The following is a 24,643-nucleotide window of genomic DNA, read 5'->3' as shown; positions in this document are numbered from 1 at the left end:
AACAAAGAGACCTGATGGGTCAAAGTATACATAACATTTGTGGGCGCCCCGTTCCTCACATTCTCCGGGGCCCTGTATGTAGGTAACAGGAGACAAGGCAACCTAGAATAGGGGAAACATACATAGTCCTATTGCTGTACATTAAAAGTACATTAACCCCTTAGTAACTCATTCATAGTTAATATTCTGGAAGCCAGAGGGTCACGTGTAAGATGACTTAGCTCAGATAGTGTCAACTCGCCCTCTTTTCCAAGCACGACAAGGTCTGTTTCTTTTCTTACTTTATTTGGAGAAAGCAGGGAAAAACAGTCTCTTGTGTAGAGGTGTAGGTCTAAATATCTCTGTGTGTGCTCAGTAATAAAGGGAGGTGAAAAGATAATCCTGCAGTACCATTACAGGGGTTACAGCAACGTACTCACTCGTCCAGTGGTGTGGTGGAAAGGAAATGGCAATGTATGCTGGGTAGTAAGATAGTCTGGGGACAGACCATCTGTGGGAAGAGCAGAGGGGGAGAAAGCAGACTAGCCCATTGAGAGAAAGGCTGGGGCTGCTATGGCAACTCACAGGAGTGTCTGGGGGAGCTACAACATGTAGCAATAATGTTGCATCTCCAATACACCAAGCTGCTGGGAGAGAGGAAATGGCACTGTATTTATCACACAAGCACTGTGTTTGTGTGCAGAGCCAAACACATACAGCTGGCACTAAGAGGCTGACAAGCAGGGCTGCAAGGAAAGGGGGGGGGGGGGGGTGAAACAGAAGTGCAGACAGGGGTATTCCTGTTCCATGACAGTTAAACATGACAATTCTACCTCCTGGGACCACTAAGGAGTTTATACAGTAGTTGCATACGCTGTATGGATGTTATGCTTTTTGTGTTTTGTTTGTAGGGTTTTTATGTTGTATGCTAAACCCTTTAATGCGTGAAGGAATTCCTTTGCAATGCCTGGGTACTTTAGCTATAGATATCACAGTGATAAAATCATTTTCTGCCATAGGGTTTTATAAGAAACCCTATTACTATTGGTGCACACTTTCACTCGTGCATTGTTTTATTGTATTTTTCTTTAGGATGTGGTTTTAGTTCTAAAAACTTTTTACGTTTTGATTCTGTTTAGTTTTGCATTTTTGCCAAATTTTAGATTAGAAAAAAAAAAAAAAAAAAGCTGAAAGGAGCAGAAAAGATGTTAAAAATACGCCATAAAATAATTTTCAAATATATGACAAACATCTAGAGATAGGCACTTGGCAGGATGTTCTGGTTTTGGTTATACAGTACATTATTTGGGGGTTTTTGTTCTAAAACTCTTAAGGGTTTTGTACTTGGTTCTATACGTTCGGTTCTGGTAACTTCTGATCTCACACACCCAGTTTTGCTCATCTCTACATATCACATAACCCTGGGGTAGAAATATGTGATATCTCCTGTCCCTCCACAATTACAGAGTTAGCGCTGATTAATGCTGATTCAATTAAATAATTTGTCATTAAAGTGTGTGTGTGTGTGTGAGGGGGGAGGGGGCAGGAAGTGTGTGTCTACTATTTGTGGGGGGGGGGGGTGGTAGTGTGTGTTGGGGGTTAGTGTGTGTGTGGGAGGGTGAGGGGGGAAGTGTATATGTGGGGGTATTGTGTGTGTGAGGGAGGGGTAGTTTGTGTGTATTGTGTGTGGGGGGTAGTTTATTGTTTATTGTCTACATATTGTGTATGGGGTAGTGTGTGTGTGTATTTTTTGTGGTGGGGTAGTGTGTGTGTGTAGGTTTTTGTTTGAGGGTATTGTGTGTGTAGTGGGGTATTGTGTGTGTGTGCGTGTGTGTGTGCGTGTGTGTGCGCGTGTGTGTGCGCGTGTGTGTGCGCGTGTGTGTTCCTCCTCCTTTTTATGAAATATCCTGATATAATATTTTAAATCACCAATCTTCCCTGTTCACTTAAAAAAAAAAAAAATATGTATATATATATGAGAGAAGGCAGTTGGCACACTACTGACCAGGCAAACGCAGGTGCTTATCCCATATGAATAGAATAAAGATGTATATTACCAGATTGAAGTCCAGCAAAAAGAGACAGCACACCGCATGCAGTCTTCAGACAAAGAACTGTATTGAATCACAGGGCACTGCAAGCAACGTTTCAGTCACCCAGAGGGACAACCCGGGTCCAAAAGTAAGCTACAGATGTGCCTCTAATCTGCTTACTTCTGTAAGTGGTTTTAACCGTTATTTACAGCATTAAACTCTCTCTCTCTCTCTCTCTCTCTCTCTCTCTCTCTCTCTCTCTCTCTCTCTCTCTCTCTCTCTCTCTCTCTCTCTCTCCTCAAAGCTGTGAAATGCAGCACGGTTAAGCTTATAGGGGACCATGTTAAATGGTTTTGAAGCAAAAGGTGGCACATTTGCATGTTATTTCCCAGAATCCCTTGCTGCAGTGGAAGTGCTGGGTGATAATGGTGAAAGGCGGGGTTGCAGACCTGTGTAAGACATGCAAATGAGCATACAGTAATATTTCCATTTGCTATATAAATCAGAGTAATCAGAAAACAGTTGAAATTAGTTACATTTCTAAAACAAAACATTTTTTTCTTGTTACAATTAAAGTAGAATTAATTTACCGGACTAACCTGGGCTCAGCGAAATCCTCCCATGTCCCCATCCTATAGTGAGACAGAATACAAGGATCCACAGCATTCTGTTTGTGCAGACGTCAGGAATATAAATGCAGGGCTCTGAATGCTGCATTTATAGGGCAAGATAATATTTACTTTATACTCACTGATGTTACTTTTTAACTGAATAAACATGGCAATGTGCTACAGAAACGTATTTTTAATCTTGCTCCCAGGTTTAAGCCCGCCCCTCCCCACTTCCCTAGTTTGCAAGTGCCTCATTCTGCTGGATATAGACCCACTGTGGTCTTTCTCCCTCCTAATAGAGGTAAATGAGAATTTTAATCCTAATAGAGGTATATTAGTATTTTATCTGGTAGTGTTAGGCCTTGCGAACAGGTGTCTGCCTTGACGTGGCTCGCAAGCTTACAACGCTTTGGCCAAAGGGTTAAACTAAATGACCCTACTTCAAGAGAATATATAAGTATTTTACTGTGTATTTCTATCATGTTGGATGTAGCATTGGGCTACTCTGTCGTCTGTTGTATACATATGCCACGCTCAATAGCACTCCATTTTGACACATATACATATATATATTTTGTGGGGGCTCAGGAGTTCCCAAAAAGAGCTTGCTGGGGTTCTGTGTTTTGTATTTCACAGAATCACATCTTTATGAAGAAATTTGATGGTGTACATACAGTATTTAAAGGCTGACCATCCATTGTCATATCAACCAAAATAATGCAATGACAATAATAATTAATGTGCTAAACAGTATGAGTAATTATAATACAACACAAATAATTATGTGTGTGGTTTAGATACAAATGCTCTCTTCTTATAACGGTCAAATCCTTCTTCATAGTGCTACAGTATATGTAAATAAGCATCTATTCTTCCTCTACTTCTGAATTCTTCCTCTCCATTAAATAATGCTAAGTATTATTCCATAAACCAGTGGTATACATCATAAACTGCAGTGTATATAATATTGTTACCCGCCACTATTACTGATGCACTGCTTACTTTGTGTGCTTATACTGTACCTACATGTGTCTTCTCTGTGGGTGATTACTTTAAAAAAAACTAGACGCTTTCTAGCCTCATTTAACATTGACACTCTGGGAAAACTAGTGGGGGAAAAAGGGGGAGATAGACAGCACCCTGACTTAGATAATGTATGGGGTTGCAGGGTGCATGGAACACAAGGGGACCCGTATTCCCCGCTCTAGAATTAACACACCTATGCACGTACCAGCACTCTCAGACTAATGGGTAACTGTACTAATGAATACAAATGTCATGAAGGTGAATAAGTTTAATGACACTAACAACAAACCGGAATTATAGCAAATGTGTAAGCAAAAAAACAGTGTCACTTTGGGAAATGTCTCAAAGTGAGGGGTGGAGGGGAAAGAAACATGAAACATAAGGAAAAACACAAATTGAAGAGAAGAAGAAAGCAAGCTCAGGGGGCGACGTTTCGAGGGATTACCTCTTCATCTGGCCCATTCCCCCTGGTCCCAAAGGGTACAAGAGGTACTTCCCTAAGCCTTCCCTCCCCTATAGAAGGTCTGACCAAACACCACAGAAAGCTGCTAATAGTCATTCACCAGAGATCCGAATCAGTCAATGAAAAAGGCAATCAAACCCTCTGTCCTCTGCTCCTCGTGCTCTGTGGAGTGCTGGGGACTGTTTTGATGTACTGTAGGCTGGGAACCTTGAAATCAGGTTATCAGGGTTGGTTCAGCCTGGGTGATGTATAAACTGGGGTTTTTACAGAATGAAAGTGATTCCTTCTCTTAAACTCAAGTGCAAGGGAATAGCAACAAAAACAAACAGGCTATTAAACATTTTATGAAACATAATTTTTTTTTCTAATTTTCCTTCTGTCCCACAGTGAGATGGAAAGATGCTTATCTTCAATCTCAGAGCTGTATCTCCTTCCCTTAAGAAACCCTAAATTTAGTTAGAACTAAAAAATGCTTAAGCACATTCTGAGGGCTGCAACTCATTCCTTTGCTGAGAATTGGACTTAGGTTTCATAAAACCTCTCGCAACCTCATATACAGTTGGAGTAAACCCCACAATCGCTATACTGATTCTGGGGTACCTGGGCACATACTGGGGGACCCTCACTAACTTAGGGTACATTGACTGTACCCGGGATACACAAATCCCTATGCCCTCATTTACCTTTCTGGTCTGTGCTGAAGCAGGGAAACCTGGCGTTGAGCCGTGTAACTGTTTTCCAGGGAGGATTTTGTCCGGGGTGATGGGTCTTTATGTCCCCGGGAATACGACCAGATTCCCGGATACATTTTTGGGGTGACCAGCAACTCTGGACCCAGACTACCTAGACACAATCTGACCCCACATTTACTGCAACCCCCTTGAAACTCATAGCCTCTGATTCCACTGGTTAGCGCTCCTGGAAAAGTAAAACGCACATAAAATCTTTATTGCCATACAATTACATTCATTGCAGGTACAAGAGGTGAAGAGCTGACACTCTAAAACCTGAAATAGGGCTCAGAGGTAACCAGCCGGGCATAATACCTTTATGTATGGCCTGGTTACCCCCTCACCGTCACACGCTTGCACAATCAACATTTACTGCTAACATTTTTGGGGTGACAGTGTTATTGTTATTTATTAAGAGAGAAAAGTGATATTAAAAATATATAATATATTTAATCACAGTTTGTGAAATTGTTGAAGTTATACTTGCTGAGAACATTACATGCAGAACAGTATATTGCCATTTACTCATAATTTGTCATGGAACAAGAACCACATCCCTGTTTCACCCCCCTCCCCCCCCCCCCTTTCCTTTGCAGCTTCTGCTTGTCACGTTCTCATTCTAGCTGCATGTGAAAATCTCGGGGGTGGGGGAGGGGGCGCACTCCCCAGTTTGCGCACCCCTGATCTAATGTCATGTCCTAAATTGCCTAAGTGAAGTACATCTTAAATGTTAAAGAATAGATCGAGAAAACCTGCTAACATTTATCATTTTAAATGACACAAAAATGACTGAGTAGACAAAAGTATAATTTTTGCTCTGGTTAGATATCAAACTGAAATGAGTAATATACTTGTTGTCTTGACTTGTGTATTAAAGCTGCAGACCCAGCAATATGCTACATGCATACAAAGTCACATCCCCTTCCTCTTCCGAAATAGGATCTGGCACGCCCCTTTTTGAGCCCTGCCCTCTTTCTAGCAGAGCACCAATTGTATCTAGTGACTGCCTGGCCACATGATCTTTGTGATGGTGAGGGGGTAACTAGGCTCCATAATAAAGGTTAAGCCAGTTTGGTTACCTCTGATCCTTGTATTGGGGTTCGGAAGTGTCAGCTCTTGAGCCCAGTGATTGTCTATTCATTGTAAATAATTATTCCACAATAAAGAATGTACAGTATGTGGTTTTTACCTTTCCAGGAGTGCCAGCGAGCAAAGACCGCTGGGCTATGAGTTCAAGGAGGATTTTACAGAGAAAGTGTTGTCAGATTGTGCCTAGCTAGTCGGGGTCCAGAGTTGCTGGATAACCCAAAAATGTACCCAGGAATCAGGTCAGATTCCCAGATACATTGAGACACATTGCTCCGGCAAAATCTCCCCTTGAAAAGGCTTGTGCGACTCACCGCTACGATTCCCTGCTTCAGCACAAACCAGAAAGGTAAATGGGGCATAGGGATTTGAGTTATCCCTGGAACGGTAAAGGGGTTCCTAGGTTAATTGAGATGCCAGTTAGTGCCCGGGTCATCCAGAACACGGTGTAGGGGTTCTGGGGGTGCTCCAACCATACATGAAGTTGTGAGGATTTTTAAAATCTATTTTTAGTATAGTGTGTAGGGATTATGGCTAGTAGGAATAAAGTTCACGTTCTTATTCTATTCCCCATAACCATAAGGCTTAGGAAAGTATATTGTATGTATGGTTTTATTAAACAGTGTGTTTTTAAATACATATATGCTTGTGCACAGTAAGGAGCTGGGACTTTGAGATCCTATGTCCTGAGTGAGTCACTGCGCTACCACGTTTGGTGCCACTGTGTCTACCCAGACATCGGACTTGAAAGCCACAGAGGATGTCAGACGTGTGAAGAGCATTTGGGTAGCAGGTTTAAGCTTAGTACTCACGTCCTGGGATGAATGGAAGTCCTCGGACTACCATTTGCCTTTCCCAGACATGAGGAGCCTAAACCAGCGAGTGGCTTCTGCATACCAAGCGGCTGAGGTGCCAGGTTGGCGCATGCCCTTGGTAAATGCAGAAGACCTGCTTGCCCGGCTTCAGAAGACTGGCATCGCTCTGATTGGCTGGTAGGAAATTTCTCATGCTCGGATTGGCTGTAGTATTTCAGGAATGAACTCTGAAGTACTATAAGAATCCCTCAGCCAATCCGGATATCAGATCCTAAGCGCCAGAACAGCAGCGGCAAATTCGAAACGACTGAAAGATGCTCTCGGAGAAATATCAGCGAGCCGGCTTCAGAGATTTCATGGCAGAATATTTTTTAAGTCCCACTTTTCGGGGCCAAGTTCTGAGAATTGATCATAGCGATCGCGGTTAGGATTGCACGCCAAAAACAGTTACGGGACGTTTGGGATTAACTCCCGGTCAAGGGATGTCAGCACCTCCGGAAGGAAGGGAGCGGGGGCGTCAGGAACTTCCTGCCGATTTGAGAACCAGGACATTTCGGGCTGAGTCCCGGTCAACTAAAAACGTTGTTTCTTTGCTTATTTCAACAAGAAAAAGCTAGCTCTTTGCCCCAGACCCCAGTAAGTGTGTCTTTCTCATGTATTTTGTGTCTCACTGCGTGTTTGCCTGTTTAAGTGAAAACATGACAATTTATTTCATCAACTCGCTTTGCTCAGTGTTATGATCCCGGTATAAAAGGTGTCAATGCCTGGTCTCCCGTGGCTGGTCTCCCGTGGCTGGTCTCTCGTGGAAATCTTCCCCACAGAGCTTTGCATCATTGATCCTTTTCTGCTGCACCGACAGCCATTTAGTGAACCCCTGAGCCGAATCTTCGCTGATCGATCACAGGAGAATTGATCGATTGTTCTTTACTTACGGATCTAATTACTTATCATTGTGTGGATTGTACTGAGGCACATATTAACGGAAAAAAAGGGGGGGGGGGAATAAAAAAGCAGCTTGGACTGCTGCTTTAAGATTTTGACCTAGATTTCTAAATGACCCAAAGATTTGAGACATGAGCAATATACAGTAAGGCAGCACATTTACACAGGAGAAGGGTACAGATACACATTGTATTGTCGTGGGAGACCAGTGCTTTTAACACAAAAATTACCCGGATCCTTTGATTGAACAAAGCGTGAGATAAAATAAATTGTAATTTATTCACACAAGAAACACACACAGCTTACAAAATAACACAAAATAACATGAATAACCAGTTAGTGGGATGGGGCAAAACAAAATAAAATGTCCACAGAACGAAATCCACAGAAATCAAGTCTCTAGGCATCAATTCCCAGGAGCGGGGTTTATCCCCTAAATGTTGTAACAGTCCTTGGCTAGGGGCGCCACTCGCAACCCCGTATCTTCGCCTAAAGTAGTTTTTTTTTTCGTTTCCCCCTTTCAGTTTGTTTTCCAACCCTTAGTTCTAAGGGTGAGTCCCCAGTCAGCGCTGTGGCACGCGCGCCCGGCGGGGGGAGGAGGGGGGTGGGTTATGGCGCGTGCGCAGCGCTACACCGCAATCTGCGGTCTGAGGGGAGAGGGAACGTTTGCGACGGGAGGGGGCATAGCGGTGGGTTTGCGGGGGCGTGGCCATGACATCCCGCGGCTGGTTCGCCCTCACTGGCTGAACCGCCGGCGGGGGCGTGGCCACACCTGCTTCGCAAACTTTAAGTTCAAATATCACAGCCTGTCTGAAAACCTGTCGCGCACCGCAGGGGAAAGGTGCGCGACAGGGTACTAACTAGGACCGGCCTGACTGGGGGAGTGGAGATTGAACGCACAGCGCATGGCGAGGCGTGCGCTGTAGCAGTCACTGGGACCGCAGCCTTACGAACTTTTGAAGCAGGGTACAAATCTTAGTTACGTTGGAATAGTCCTTGTACCGCATGACGTATCTTTGACGAATCTCTTACAGCATGTTGAATCTAATGTCCCCACTGACTGCACGCATTGTTTTTTTTCAACTTCAAATTTTTATTGGGTCATACATCTTATACATTATAACACAGACCATTGTGTAACATTCCCATGCCCATCGGTATTTCTGCCTTGGCTCTCACTACCGTGGGTTATCATTAACCTTGCTGAAAACTAAACAGACAATATTTACTCACAGGACTCGACTAACCTGACTGACGAAACCAAGACAGGACAACATCGGGTAGAGACGAGGAGGGGGGGGGGGGTAAGAGATACTTCGTGTAGCTTCTGGGTCTGTAATCATCCGCTTCAGTTGCTGAATTTCGCCGGGCGCCCCTTGGGTGAACTCTTAGATGCTGATCTTAACAATGGGATGGGTCCTACCTGTCACCTATAGTAGTCAGCTTATGTCTTGCTCCATCACCAGAGAATGCATTTTCTGTTATTATTGCAAAATTGTACTGGTATCCACCCCTGGGATGTCTGTGTGGGCAATCCATGGTGCCCATACTTTTAGGAAATTGCTGCCAGTGTCGTTGACCCAGCTCGTCAACTGTTCCATCTGGCAGACGTGCCAAATTCTATTTCTAATTCTGGGGATTATTGGTAATTCTCGCTGTTTCCATACCGCTGCGATCTCACACCTGGTGGCGGTTGCCAAATGCGCAACCAATTTGTGTGCCGACTTTGGCAGTCCGGGACTTGTCTGCCCAAGAGGAACAGGAACGGGTCCAGGGGGATCTCCAAGTCCAGAATCCTTTGTGTCCAACTTCTAATTTCTTCCCAAATCGGGACTACCTTAGGGCAGGACCACAGCATATGGAGTAAGTCAGCTACCTCCCCGCACTGCTTGGGGCAGAGCGGGGAGTATCCACTGACAAATTTAGACAGTTTTAATGGGGTGTGGTACCAGCGCATCAGGACCTTATATGCATTCTCTTTTAATGTTGAGCAGATGGAACTTTTGGCTGCCGCTTGTAGGATAAGTGTCCAGTCCTCGTCCTCTAAAGTCTCCCCTAGATCAGTCTCCCATTTTGTCATGTAGTTCAGTCGGGTATCTGCAGGTCCTTCTGGACAGACCACTTCCCTATACATTCTGGAGGTAAGTCCCCTTGTGTCCGTATCTCTGGAACACAGCTGCTCAAAATTGGTCCTTGCCGGTCGAATTGGGAATTTATTGTAAAATGCTCTGATCTGGAGGTAATGAAATAGTTCGGTGTTTGGCACCCCTTTTTCTGATTTGATTTGTGTAAATGTTTTAATAAATTTACTCCCCTCCAGATCTTTCAGTCGCTTGTAACCCGACTGTCCAAACTATAAAATGGTGAGCACCTGTCATCCCCGGGGCGAAATCCGGATTCTGCAGTAGCGGGGTCATTAACGAATTTTTAGACTGCACGCCTTTTTAAAGACACACAAAGCCTATTCTTACACTGTGCAGCCAATCACTGCGTGGGAATCAAATCTCCACCCTATGGCAGAGTTGCCCACAGTTCCTGCAGCCGGGTAAGGGGCTTCACGGTATGCCGAGGGTCATGCGCTAACCTCACACCTGGGCCGCTTAGCATACCTGACCAAGGCCCTTTTCTGGCGGCAGAATGTATACCTCTGTCCCGGACATCTGGACATCTGGCTGGGAAACCTGTTTATTTCTACTTCCCTCTACTTCACACTTTCAAATGTCGGTACCTTTTAAAGTCCGGACTTTCCTAGACACTCTGGAGCCGTCAGCGTGGAGTCTTAGAAGTCCGCACTTAAGATATGCATGAGCTGCTCACCGGAATGGCCGGTCATAAGTTACAATAGTGAATCCTTAATGTATCCGCTGTCCTGCCTGGCTGAATGTAAATGCCTTTGCTCTTTATAATTGTAATACACAAAAAGAGAGGGACTTTCATTTACTACTTTTCATACAAGTTAATAACACATCTAACTATGAGTGGTCTGTGAAGTGTTTGTGGTTTAAACTTTCTTCCCGTCTGTGGTTTGGCAGCGACTCATTGTGGCAATGCATGGCTAATACATAACCGCAGCCATACTTATCCAATTAACCTGCGGTTTGGGCCGTGATGCACTGTAGCAATGCACGGAACTAACCTAACTGCAAACGCACTTATCCAATTGACCTTGATAGGGCGATGCGACTACATTATACATTGTTACAATAAACGGAACCAACGCGTGACCGCAGCTCACTTATTCAATTTACCCTGCGGTTAAGGCTTTCCCTTGCCTGTCTCCAGTTTGGCAGTGAGTCAGTGTCGCAATGCACAAAGCCACCACATAGCCACAAGCGCACTTATTCAATTAACGAGAATACAATGAACTAGCCCCCCTTATTCCTGGCGGGCGCACAGAGACAGTTTAGTATACAATTACAGGACTGCAGCCAGCCCTGGGCTGAAGAGCTGACACTCTACAGTTATCTTTTATGACTATGGGGCACCCAGCCAGGCATAATACCTTCATTTATGGCCTGGGTACCCCTTCACCGTCACAGTAATATTGTAAACGTTAAATCTTGTTATTGTCATGTAGCAAGTAGCAACTCCAGTCCTGGTTTTCTAACACCCCTTAAATAAGGCTAATTTATTACAGCCGCATGCCACCGCACATACATATCCATACATGTCTTTGTCGGATTGCTAGCCTGACTTGAAACCCTATCTAATAAAGATGGGAAAAGGGGAAGGAAAGAGGCAGTCCCGCATCAGCTTAAGTGAGTAAGGTATATGCTGGAAAAGCATGCTGACGCGAAACGTACGTCAGGTGGTACTGCGTGGTGACGTCACTGAAAAGAAATACGCAGAGGGCGGCAGGCTTGAAACTCCTAAACAACCGCTTGCTACATGTGTTACTAAAGTACTGAATGAGGCTATAACTTGATACGTGCCTCCAGGAATAAACGCACACTTTGTGTGCCTGTGTGTTACTGTGTCGCAGCAGCTATTTGGTCCGTGACTATTAAGATTGAGCATGGACGCCCAGCACTACCGCCATCTTCTGCTCTGTGTACCGGCAGATAACAGGTCTCACACGCACTAACAATGTTGGGAAATTCGCTGTTTAAGTTACACTGAACGGAGAACACTATTCAATCTCAGTAGTTGATTGATCACAAACAATAAGACCTTAGATTGGGGAGCAACACTGTCTGGATACAGCTATTGCTGTCATGTAAACCATTCACAATGGCAGCATATCCGCGTGCACTAATGATGTGATCTAATAGTTTGTTCACATCACAGTTTTGTTGCACGATCTGCAGCCAGAACTACTGGTCCTTTATATATGGAATCCGTGACCTGATTATATCATTTGCTTCTACCCTCATAATAAAGAAGAAAAAGTCCACCGGTGTGTGAATTCAAGTCGTCATCCCCCATGTATATATATATATATATATAGGGAGAATAAGGGCAGAAAAACAAAGACACAAGACAGTGGTATAATGTGTGTATAAAGAATATACCGTATATGTATTTACTCACAAACATACTTACATGTAACTATTCCCGACTTGGAAGAGATTCCTCCACACTGCCCACAATGATGTCTTCAATAAAGTAGAGAAAGGGACATAACATAATAAAATTTAATAACAATAGAAAAATAAAAGATAAGGTTCTCTCACAAATGGCTTAAACATATTGGCATTTGTGCATAGCTTGCCAGCATCAGCTCTATCCGGTGGGGTCAGCCTTCCCACGTCTGTCCCTCTGCTGTGAGGTCTCTGCGCGGTATCTGTCTCAGCTGTTCTAGGAGCTGACTCCTGTCTGTGTGCTGCGCTGGCTTCATTGGCTGGTTTTGCAGCTGAGTGGAGCCTCCCGTTGGTGTCCTTCGCTTAGGACCTGGAATGCGCATGCACACAGACCTCAGTTAACTGGTGCAGCTTATTGGACACTGGCTGTCTCTGTGAGCTACAGTGGCTTGCGGTGACCAAAAATCATCAAACGCGTTTCGCTCTAGGCTTCGTCACTGACTAACGTTTTCTAGAGGAAATGGAATCACCTCCTTGGACTCTAGCTTCAAGACTTTATGTACAATATTTATTAATTTTCAATTTTTGTACACAACAAGAAACAAAGAAGTCCAAAGCAACATCCAATGTGACAAAAATACACAGTGAAATACCTACTGTATATTTCTCTTGAAAAATGGTCATTTAGTTAACCCTTTGGCCAAAGCATATAAGTCTGCGATCCACTTCAAGGCATAACCAATTCACAGGTCCTAACACTAACTGATTAAAATTCTTATTTACCTCTATAATTAGAGGAAGAATGGTCTTAGCATTCAACCTGTCACAACCAGCTGCGTGAAAAGAAAACCTGCTTACTTGGAAAGTGGGAAAGGGCAATCTTAAACCCTGGGAATGAGTAGCCACTGACCACCAAATATACCATATATAAAGAGACAAGATACAAACAGCGCAAATTCCAAACACTTAGTTAGATGCAATTGTAATGACAACTACACCTGGCCAATCAGTCAACCGAGAGGTATTTTACCTTAAATTCTGACCCTACTCAAATGCTGCCAATTAAGTCTGCGGCTCCACACCTGCCGCAATGGATAATACAGAGAAGAAACGACCTAGGCGTAAATAAGCCAGGAAAGAGACAAAGAGAAAAACATCATAGGGCAGTATGTCTGTTAAATTCAGATTATAGGTGGTAAGATATGCACTTACAATTAATTCAGCAAATTAAAGCCTTTAATCCTCAATGGGACTCAGGAACTCTGCTTCTGGTGGTCTTTGTAATTTCTGTGTGTCTCATACACTTTGCTTTCACAGGTTTCTCCAGATAGCTGCTGCAGAATCACCGTCCGTCTGCAGCCCACAGCCAGCACCACGTGCAGCTCTCACCCTGGTCTTCTTGTTACTCCCGTAACCGATGTTGGGCATCAGGATCTCAGGACCCTGGTGGGAGCTGCACGTGGTACTGGCTGTGGGCTGCAGACGGACGGTGATTCTGCAGCAGCTATCTGGAGAAACCTGTGAAAGCAAAGTGTATGAGACACACAGAAATTACAAAGACCACCAGAAGCAGAGTTCCTGAGTCCCATTGAGGATTAAAGGCTTTAATTTGCTGAATTAATTGTAAGTGCATATTTTACCACCTATAATCTGAATTTAACAGACATACTGCCCTATGATGTTTTTCTCTTTGACTCTTTCCTGGCTTATTTGCGCCTAGGTTGTTTTCTCTCTCTCTCTCTCTCTCTCTGTAATTTTGGGGGGGTTCTGAGAGCTTGCAGGGTATCTGTGTGTTTGTTGGCTTTGTCCAGCTGGTCTCAGCTGTTTTGGAGGTCAGTGGCTCCTCCCTCTCAGGGATTAAGCTCTCCCCTCCTCACTTTCCAATAAGCAGGTTTTCTTTTCATGCAGCTGGTTGTGACAGGTTCAATGCTACGACCATTCTTCCTCTAATTATAGAGGTAAATAAGAATTGTAATCAGTTAGTGTTAGGACTTGTGAATTGGTCATGCCTTGAAGTGGCTCGCAGGCTTATACGCTTTGGCAAAAAGGTTAACTAAATGACCTACTTTCAAGAGATATATAGATATTTCACTGTGTATTTTAGTCACATTGGATGTTGCTCTGGACGTCTTTTGTTTCTTGTTGTATACATTTAGCCACGCCCAGTAGCACTCCTTTTGACACATATATATACAGGCATACCCCGCTTTAAGGACACTCACTTTAAGTACACTCGCGAGTAAGTACATGTCGCCCAATAGGCAAACGGCAGCTCACGCATGCGCCTTTCAGCATGTCCTGAACAGCAATACCGGCTCCCTACCTGTACCGAAGCTGTGCGCAAGCGTGGAGACTATAGAGTATGTTACAAATGCATTATTTACATCAGTTATGCACGTTATGATGATTTCAGTACAGTACATGCATCGATAAGTGGAAAAAAGGTACTGCTTCACTTTAAGTACATTTTCGCTTTACATACATGCTCCAGTCCCATTGCGTATGTTAATGTGGGGTATGCCTGTATATATATATATAGAAAATGGTGTCAGCAGGCACTTCACTGGCTTGGGTAGGATAGGTGCATGTTCTATAGTATTCACTAGAAAAACAGTGTAACCCAATGGGAAACAAAATCAGCACTCAGGATAATATTGCAAAAACAAATATATTGAAGAAAGACGGGTACAAAAATCCAATCCAAAATCCTGTATAGGACCTTCCTGAGGGGCGTGCATTCAAAAGGGATCTCTTTTATCTGTTCTGTTTATTTATAGAAAACCTATCTACCGCTCATCTAAATACAGTATGGCATTCATATAAACCAGGCCTGCCCAACTCGTAAAGTGAGAAGGGCCGAACTGCTCCAAGGAAAAAAAATTTGGGCCGCACGGGTTAAATCATCATCATCATCATCATCATCATCATCATCTCTCCTCCAGCACCTCTCCATCATCATCATCATCATCCTCATCTCCCCCAGAACCCTTCACTATCAACCTTTATGATACTCCCCATATATCTCTCATACACCCATCTCTCCCCCTCACCCACACAATACCCCCCTCCACATCAAAAACATAATACCCCCTCCACATCCCCCCAGCCCATTCCATGTCAGCAACCCCCCCCCCCAAGTAAGCATCCCATGTCAGCATCCCCCCCATGTCTCTCTTCCCTCAATATAACACTCTCTCCCCCTCCCCTAAATCACACCCTCTCCCCCTCCTCTCAATGACACACTCGCCCCTCCCCTCAATATGACACACTCGCCCCTCCCCTCAATATGACACACTCTGCCCCTCCCCTCAATATGACACTCTTCCCCTCCCCTCAATATGGCACTCTCTCCCCCTCCCCTCAATATGACACTCTCTCCCCCTCCCCTCAATATGACTCTCTCCCCCTCCCCTCAATATGACACTCTCTCCCCCTCCCCTCAATATGACACTCTCCCCCTCCCCTCAATATGACACTCCCCCCCTCCCCTCAATATGACACTCTCCCCCCCCTCCCCTCAATATGACACTCTCCCCCTCCCCTCAATATGACACACTCTCCCCCTCCCCTAAATCACACCCTCTCCCCCTCCTCTCAATATGACTATCTCCCCCTCCCCTCAATATGACACTCTCCCCCTCCCCTCAATATGACATTCTTCCCCTCCCCTCAATATGACACTCTTCCCCTCCCCTCAATATGACACTCTTCCCCTCCCCTCAATATGACACTCTTCCCCTCCCCTCAATATGACACTCTTCCCCTCCCCTCAATATGACACTCTTCCCCTCCCCTCAATATGACACACTCTCCCCCACCCCTCAATATGACACTCTCTCTCCCTCCCCTCAATATAACACTCTCTCCCTCGCCTCAATATGACACACTCCCCCTCCCCTAAATGACACGCTCTCCCCCTACCCTCAATATGACACTCTCTCCCCCTCCCCTCAATATGACACTCTCTCCCCCTCCCCTCAATATGACACACTCTCCCCCTTCCCCCTCCCCTCAATATAACACTCTCTCCCCCTCCCCTCAATATGACTCTCCTCAATATGACTCTCTCTCTCCCTCTCTTCAATATGGCACTCTCCCCCTCCCCTAAATGACACTCTCTCCCCCTCCTCTCAATATGACACTCTTTTCCCCTCTCCTCAATATGACACTCTCTCCCCCCCTGCAACTCACATCATACCCCCCCTGCACCTCACATGTCAGCAGCCCCCCCCCTCACATGTCAGCAGCCCCCCCCTCACATGTCAGCAGCCCACCCCTCACATGCCAGAAGCCCACCCACCCCTCACATGCCAGCAGCCCCCCCCCCTCCCTCACATGTCAGCAGCCCACCCCCCCCTCACATGTCAGCAGCACACCCCCCCCCCCCCCACCTCTGCACCAGCCCGTTTTTCACACACACCCCCCCACCTCTGCACCAGGCCGTTTTTCACCCCCCCCCCCCTCTGCACCAGCCCGTTTTTCACCCCCCCCCCCCCCCCACACCTCTGCACCAGCCCGTTTTTCACCCCCCCCCCCACCTCTGCACCAGCCCGTTTTTCACCCCCCCCCCCACCTCTGCACCAGCCCGTATTTCACCCCCCCCCCACCTCTGCACCAGCCCGTATTTCACCCCCCCCCCCCACCCAGCCCGTCACACACACACACACACACACACACACACACACACACACACACACACACACACACACACACACACACACACCCTCACACCCCCCCTCACACACACACACACACACACACACACACACACACACACACACACACACACACACACACACACACACACACACACACACACACACACACACACACACACACACACACACACACACACACACACACACACACACACACCCCCCCCCCCCCCCCCCCTCTCTATTCAGCACATCCTCTACCCGGCACTAAGCCCCGCCCCCAGCATGCTCTGACCTCCAGTCCCCGGCATCCTGCATCCTCCTCATGCTGCTTCTGCCCCCCGCGCGCGCATTTCAAAACCCGAGGGTGGGGGGGAGGCGAAGGAGGCGGGGGGGAGGCGAAGGAGGCGGGGGGGGAGGCGAAGGAGGCGGGGGGGGAGGCGAAGGAGGCGGGTTTGGGGATGAATCGCCGCCATTTTTTTAAACTTTAAAAAAAAAAAAAAAAATTAAATTTATTTAATTAATTAATTAATTAATTAATTAAATAACTGGCGCCCGGCCGCCGCGGCCACGCAGAGAGGCCAGGCGGGCCGCATGCGGCCCGCGGGCCGCGTGTTGTGCAGCCCTGATATAAACAGTGCCACATTTACCGTGATATCAACAATGCTGTGTCCTCTCTGTCCTCAGACTAATACAGTTTTTGTCTGGCCGCCCTCTTCACGCTGCTTCTTTCCCCTTACAATGTCGCACAGTGATGCTCTATCCATCCCCTTTGTAGATAAATATCGTCTTTGGACTTTGTTGAATCTGTCCCCCAGGGAGAATCTCAGCAAATGTCGCCGAGTTTGTGAAATGTACAATATTGGCAAAAGTGCAACTATATGAGAATAACAGGAGTGGAAGCGTTGGTGAAAACGTTTGTGAATAAGCCAACATTGGGGAAAAAAGGGTGACGTTCTCCAACCAACTGAGAGACATTTGCACATCACTACTTAAATCAACAACATGAACCCCCTTTTTAACAGGATGGAAGCCAGGGCTGACCTGCTGCTGTGCTTGCAGCTCCTGAGATACTTAGCGCTGATATTATTAACATTAACAGGATGGAGGCCAGGGCTGACCTGCTGCTGTGCTTGCAGCTCCTGAGATACTTAGCGCTGATATTATTAACATTAACAGGATGGAGGCCAGGGCTGACCTGCTGCTGTGTTTGCAGCTCCTGAGATACTTAGCGCTGATATTATTAACATTAACAGGATGGAGGCCAGGGCTGACCTGCTGCTGTGTTTGCAGCTCCTGAGATACTTAGCGCTGATATTATTAACATTAACAAGATGGAAGCCAGGGCTGACCTGCTGCTGTGTTTGCAGCTCCTGAGATACTTAGCGCTGATATTAGCAACATTACTTCCTGGAATTTAAAAGAAATGTAAATGACTATCCAATAGGAAGTTCTAACTGATGATCTTGTGCATCCAGTTTAGGGGGGCTCCACTCCAGTCCTAAGACCCCCCTCCCCCAACAGGTCAGGTTTTCAGGATGTCCCAGCTTCAGCCTCTGATTGCGCCACTTGTGTTGAAGCTGGGATATCCTGAAAACCTGGCCTGTTGAGGGGACTGGAGGGCTGGAGTGGAGCACCCCTGGAGTACACTACCTGAGGATATTGCTGCAATTTACTCAGTCATCTTATAAAAGCGGAGGTATCAGCCCCCCTACGCGTTTCACGCCATAGCGCTTTATTAAGTTTCTCCTATGCATTATAACCCTTTTACATACAGAATGCATTGAGGGTCCTCCTGATGGGAAATCTGTCAGTACCTTTATTATATGTCTGTTCTCGCTGGTTCTGAGCACCACACATTCTGTGGGCTGTGTTTCTGAAAAAATAAATGTACAAAGGAAAATGCTCATACAAATTATAATGACTCTGAGACTATACCCTGAAGGAATTCATATGATGAATCACTTGGTATATCAGTAAGCATAAAACTATATTTACACCTGCAAACAAATACAAGACAAATACATAATGTGAGCACAGTCTGGAGGTAAATGAATATATAAGTATTTGGAGATCTCAGAATCTTGTGATATTCCTTACACACGAATGGAGGCATTATGAGAACCTTATGTAACCCCTAGCTTGTCAGAGGGCCAACACAATGCCGATCAATCAGAACTTTCTGGAACTATTTTAAAGTAAAAAGAAAGTACAAGATGTCTTCTCTCCAGTTGCCCTGAGGCAGAAAAAAATTAGTTAATGAGTTAATTTTTTAAAAACTTTTTCACAGCATTTCTGATGACTTTTTTATGCCCTCACAGTAAGATTTCAGAGCTGCCTGTCATGTTAAAGAAAGGAAAAATGAAATCATGTGTCATATACTGTACATAGCATATAGAGTATGTGGTGTGCAGAGCCCATATATCATAATATGGGTGCAGTTTAATAAAGAAGATACCCATCAAGTAGAGTTCATGGACAGGCGCTTTGGCCAAGAGTCATCAATCGCCGGTAAAATAGATTTAAAATGGCACAGCGTAAAATACAAATATTGGGTGCGCTTGCTGTAACTTTGTGACTGAAATCAGAAACACTGCAGCCAAATTTTACTAGGTGTGATATTTTAAGACGAGTTGCAATGCACCCCCAAATCCCCCCCACCCCCCTTAACAAACCTCACCAGGGTAATGGAAAATAACCCTATTAGCCAAGAGCAGCTTTTTACTACTGTAGTTACAAAAAAAAAATAAAGAAAGCATACAAAATACATACATTAAAACTAACAATATTGTGTTGATATATAAATATATATAGTTATTTATTTATAATAAAGATAAATATACAGTGTGACAGTGTGACAGAAACCAGGGAATGGTAATAAATTCAATATATAGAGCACCCAGGATACTGGACAACTTCTATCCTGTTAAGGCTGGAAAGTGCAGCCCAGGAAGGGATGTACAGGTGCAGCCCAGGAAGGGATGTACAGGTGCAGCCCAGGAAGGGATGTACAGGTGCAGCCCAGGAAGGGATGTACAGGTGCGCCCACGAGTATGGAGTACAGGTGCAGCCCAGGAAGGGATGTACAGGTGCGCCCACGAGTTTTCTAAAACTTGCCTTGGAAATTGTGGGGCGATATCCAGGTAATGCTGCCAACATTTCAGTGAAATTTCTGCAGACAGACTAATGGCCCATCCGATTAACACAGCGGGGGTCCCTGGCAGTCCTATTCAAACTGATCGGGGACCCCCGCTGTGTTAATCCGATGGGCCATTAGTCTTTCTGCAGAAATGTCAGAGAAATGTTGCAGCATTACTGGGGTATTGCTGGTGATTGCCCCAGATTTTCCAAGGCAAGTTTTAGAATATTCATGGTTGCACCTGTACTCCATACTCGTGGTTGCACCTGTACTCCATACTCGTGGTTGCACCTGTACTCCATACTCGTGGTTGCACCTGTACTCCATACTCGTGGTTGCACCTGTACTCCATACTCGTGGTTGCACCTGTACTCCATACTCGTGGTTGCACCTGTACTCCATACTCGTAGTTGCCCCTGTATTCCATACTCGTGATTGCCCCTGTACTCCATACTCGTGGCTGCACCTGTACTCCATACTCGTGATTGCACCTGTACTCCATACTCGTGGTTGCACCTGTACTCCATACTCGTGGTTGCACCTGTACTCCATACTCGTGGTTGCACCTGTACTCCATACTCGTGGTTGCACCTGTACTCCATACTCGTGGTTGCACCTGTACTCCATACTCGTGGTTGCACCTGTACTCCATACTCGTGGTTGCACCTGTACTCCATACTCGTGGCTGCACCTGTACTCCATACTCGTGATTGCACCTGTACTCCATACTCATGATTGCACCTGTACTCCATACTCGTGGCTGCACCTGTACTCCATACTCGTGATTGCACCTGTACTCCATACTCGTGGTTGCACCTGTACTCCATCCCACAGTTTCGCAGATGCTGGAACTGAGGGATGAGTGGCCAAGACCAATGTTGGCCTGGTGTCTGATTTCTGTCACCTGTCCTGCTAATTAGAAACCAGGTAGTTAAAGCTGGTTTCTGGTTCCACTGCCCTCTCTCTCCAAGAGACTGGAGGCAGGACTGCTGCTGGAAGCAGAAAGGGGAAAGCCTTTCCCAAACAGGGTAAATCATTCTGATCCTTTGTTAACTTGTAAAGTTCCTTATTTTGTTTGTTGGAAGCGGGCGAGCTGCCCAACCCTAGTCAGGCTGAACCTGTGTTTAGTTATTGCTCAGATGAGCAGGGTTTTGTGTTGCAGTCTCAGTGCCTGGGGCCGAATAAACCAGGCAGAAGCTGCTCAAAGGAACAGTACGTTACGTCTCATCGTTTTTCCTACCCTTAAAGACCGTGTTCTAGCAGTCCCGGACAGATGTCTGAGCCCCCGGAGTCAGCCGTTTGTCTCAGCAGATATAGAAGATTAATCTTCAATCAACACTTATTAGTATTTCTTGTCTTCTTTTCAAGTCATCTTCTGTCTTCTATAATTTTCATCCACCGGATTTGGTCTCCTTGATGAGTTTCTGTCTTCGGCAACGGCCCTGGTTACTTTGCATGTGACTCCCTTCATTTCCGATGGCATCACCAATTCTGCCACCCAAGCTCCCCCTGGCCGAAGGAACTTTTACAACTTTAGGCTTTGTCATATATATGGTAGACCTGAAGAAGGCTCAGTACACTACGGCCTATGACCTGTATCCCCTTGGTAAGACTGTGGTTGTATTATTATGTACCTTCAGCAACATATCCCAGACAGTGAGCCAAACAGGGTGTGTGCCCTATTTATATTCTCAACATTAAATTAATGTAACAGTTTTAGAAAGTTTAGCAAATTACTGCAGCATAAAAAATGAAATTGCAATGCACATTGGGGCCTATTCACTAAACTTCGATAAGTTCTGTGCATTGCTGAGCGGGATTGCATTTTCTTACTGCACTATAAGAAATGTGTGTCAAAACGGTGTCACTAAGAAAAATCACAATTTTATTATAGTGAGTTAAAAAAATGCAACATCGCACTACTTTGTAGTTTTTTTCCCCCCCAATACATATTGCACTATTTGTGATTGCTTAAGCTGCAGCCTGGAAGAGCTGCAGAGAGAGAAGCTGCATCTCCCTGCACAGCCCTTGCATGCGATCACGCAGTTTCAATGTTAATTTTAATAACATAATATTGAAGCAGGGGGTCTTCGGAGTTGAACCACATTAATTTCAGCCTCGGGAGCTCCTGCTTCCCGAGTTACAGGTTCCAGTATGGGGTGCCCGTAACCACCTGCATTGTTTAAATCTCCCGCGTCACGTGACCAGGACATTTAAATACACAAGAAATACCGGCACCTGTAACTTGAGAAGCAGGAGCTCCCTGAGACTGAAATTAATGCAGTTCAGCTTTGGAGACCCCCTGCTTCAATACTATGTTATTACAATTAACATTTAGAACAGTTTCATTACCTTAGCGGCTAGCCACTAAAGCAATAAAGGGGTTAAGCCAGAGTACCTGGTTTATTTGGGGTAGAGAGGGTGGGTGAATTGGGATAGTTGGCCCACGGTGGGTGGTTAGGCCTACCAGGAAGGATGCAGTATGAGTTAACCCTTCATTACCATAGCGGTGGTAACCACTATGGTAATGAAGGGGTTAACCCCTCCAGCTACCCACCCGGTAGGCCTAACCACCCATCCTTGGCCAACTACCCCCATTCACCCACCTCCTCTAACCCCAATAAACATTAAAATACAACAACCGATTCATGCCGGACCAAGTACATGGCCTAGCGGCTAGGCCCTAGTCTGTTAAGCCCGAGGCTTCAATCTGTGAGCATTGAAGATGTGGGCTGTTGTTTTTGGGTATGTTAGTCTGTCCGCCATATAGGTTCACAGTGTTGAACCTTAAGGTTGAGTGGGGTTGATCAGATGCCTTTGTGTATGTGTGTGTGTGTGTGTGTGTGTGTGTGTGTGTGTGTGTGTGTGTGTGTGTGTGTGTGTGTGTGTGTGTGTGTGTGTGTGTGTGTGTGTGTGTGTGTGTGTGTGTGTAGGGTACAGCCGCTGCCCCTTTTAACCTCCTACATACCCGTAAAAATTCGGGGATGTTTTCCGTTTGTCACAGAGTTTCCCACGCGTCAGCTGCATTCACCAGACAGCGCTAATGGCGCTTAACATTGAAAGCGCCCGCGGCGCCCCCAAAACGGCCGAAAACGGCTCGCATCTGCCCGTGTTTTTAAAAATCCCGCGGTGGCGGCCGCAGGAGGTTAAAGGCGGCTGCCACTGTATGTGTTACGTGCAATGGTTCTTGCTGAGTGGAAACCTGCAGTCGGCTCTTCCTTGCGGTGTATGTGCATGCAGGTATGAGGAAGTGTGTTTGTCTGTGCGATCGTACCTGGATTGCGAGCCTGTTGTAGTGTGTACGCATGCGTATTGATCACTATGGCAGCTGTAGCCATCCCACGTAGCATATGCATTTAGAGGAACAGCATCTACTCCATGTGGATTCTCCATTGCTTCGGCATGGAAAGACTGTTCATGGTCCCAAAGGTTCAGCAAAGTATCCGTACGCTCCTCCGTCTCTTACCGTGCACTCCAAAACTGGAACAATCTACCGGAGACTCTACAGACACCACAAGTCTAAGTTCTTTCAAAACTAAGGCTGTCTCACATTTTAACCTGGTCTGTAACTGTTACATACGCCCATAATAGGCGCCAGTAGTGACAATGGGTTTTTCCCCCTCACCAAGCCTCGCCTCTGTGGTAGAGGCAGGCCCCTGGCTCTGTGCAGGCCTAGACAGAGGGGAGGTCCTGCTGACATCATAGGGGGCAGGGCTGAGTCTATTTAGTGGGCTGTCCTGTGTGTGTGTGATCTCTAACTGTGCATGCAATGTCTTGTACTGTAAATAATGTATAACCCTGTTCATTTATATAACTATCTATTTGTCATCTTAACTCTGTGCCCAGGAAATACTTGAAAATGAGCAGTAACTCTCAATGTATTACTTCCTGGTAAAACATTTTATAAATAAAATAAATAAATCTGTAATACTCTCCTCATTGAGCAGAGATGGTGGACTGGCATTCGTACTGGAGTGACATAATACATCGTTTCTGGTACGCTGGGCTGGATCTTCTGAAGCTATTCGATTGCTCCTGTGCTCCTCGTCATCTTGTCTTGTGGCTGCTTCGAAGATCTCAGCTTGGGCTTCAGCGCAGTTGGCTTCCTTATCTTCACGTAAGGCCTCTAAGATAACTTCCAAAATCAGACTTCCCATGCGCACAGGCGGTTGTGGCAGCAGTGGTGGTAGCAGCAGTGGCCGTGGCTGCATTGGCAGTGGCTCAAGCAGCATCCCTTTGCTCCTCATTTTCTTCGATACGAGCTCTCTCCAATTTCATGGCTACCTCCTTTTGATTGTAAGCAGCCCTTGCACGTGCAGCCTCCGTGGTATCTTGTGCCCCGGTAGCGCCTGCACTTACGCTACATACGTTAGATCGTGCTGAGTTTGAGGACCTCGCTGAATGCCTGGATGTACCGGAGAGCTGTGATACAATCTCCAGCAAGATGTCCGTTCTCCAACTTTCAGCCTCCGTGATTGCACTCTGCACACAGCAGTCACGTTACAGATTGATTGTTTTTTGTAGTTCTCACTCTTGCATATGTAGCCCCCTGTAAACAGAACGGGCTACTTATCCTTCTACTACTGGAGTAAGCCCTGGTAAGGGCAGGCGCCAGTAGTGACAATGGGTTTTTCCCCCTCACC

General features: G+C 45.7%; 1 protein-coding gene across 1 annotated transcript in view; it reads right to left on the bottom strand.

The window, feature by feature from the left end:
• The window catches only part of LOC142490601 (uncharacterized), a gene marked incomplete at its 5' end in the record, with an annotated part of 53,652 nt that overhangs the window by 20,896 nt on the left and 8,113 nt on the right, over positions 1–24,643 (bottom strand). The window contains 2 exons of the mRNA XM_075593017.1: positions 2,612–2,723; positions 20,255–20,992. Coding sequence (XP_075449132.1) covers positions 2,612–2,723; positions 20,255–20,992 — 850 coding nt within the window. The remainder of the gene's footprint in view (positions 1–2,611; positions 2,724–20,254; positions 20,993–24,643) is intronic.

The sequence above is a fragment of the Ascaphus truei genome, chromosome 3 (genome assembly GCF_040206685.1).
Source record: "Ascaphus truei isolate aAscTru1 chromosome 3, aAscTru1.hap1, whole genome shotgun sequence".
In the NCBI taxonomy this organism is placed as follows: domain Eukaryota; kingdom Metazoa; phylum Chordata; class Amphibia; order Anura; family Ascaphidae; genus Ascaphus; species Ascaphus truei.
The sequence above is the reverse complement of the archived record's forward strand: the minus strand, read 5'-3'. Positions and strand labels throughout refer to the sequence as shown.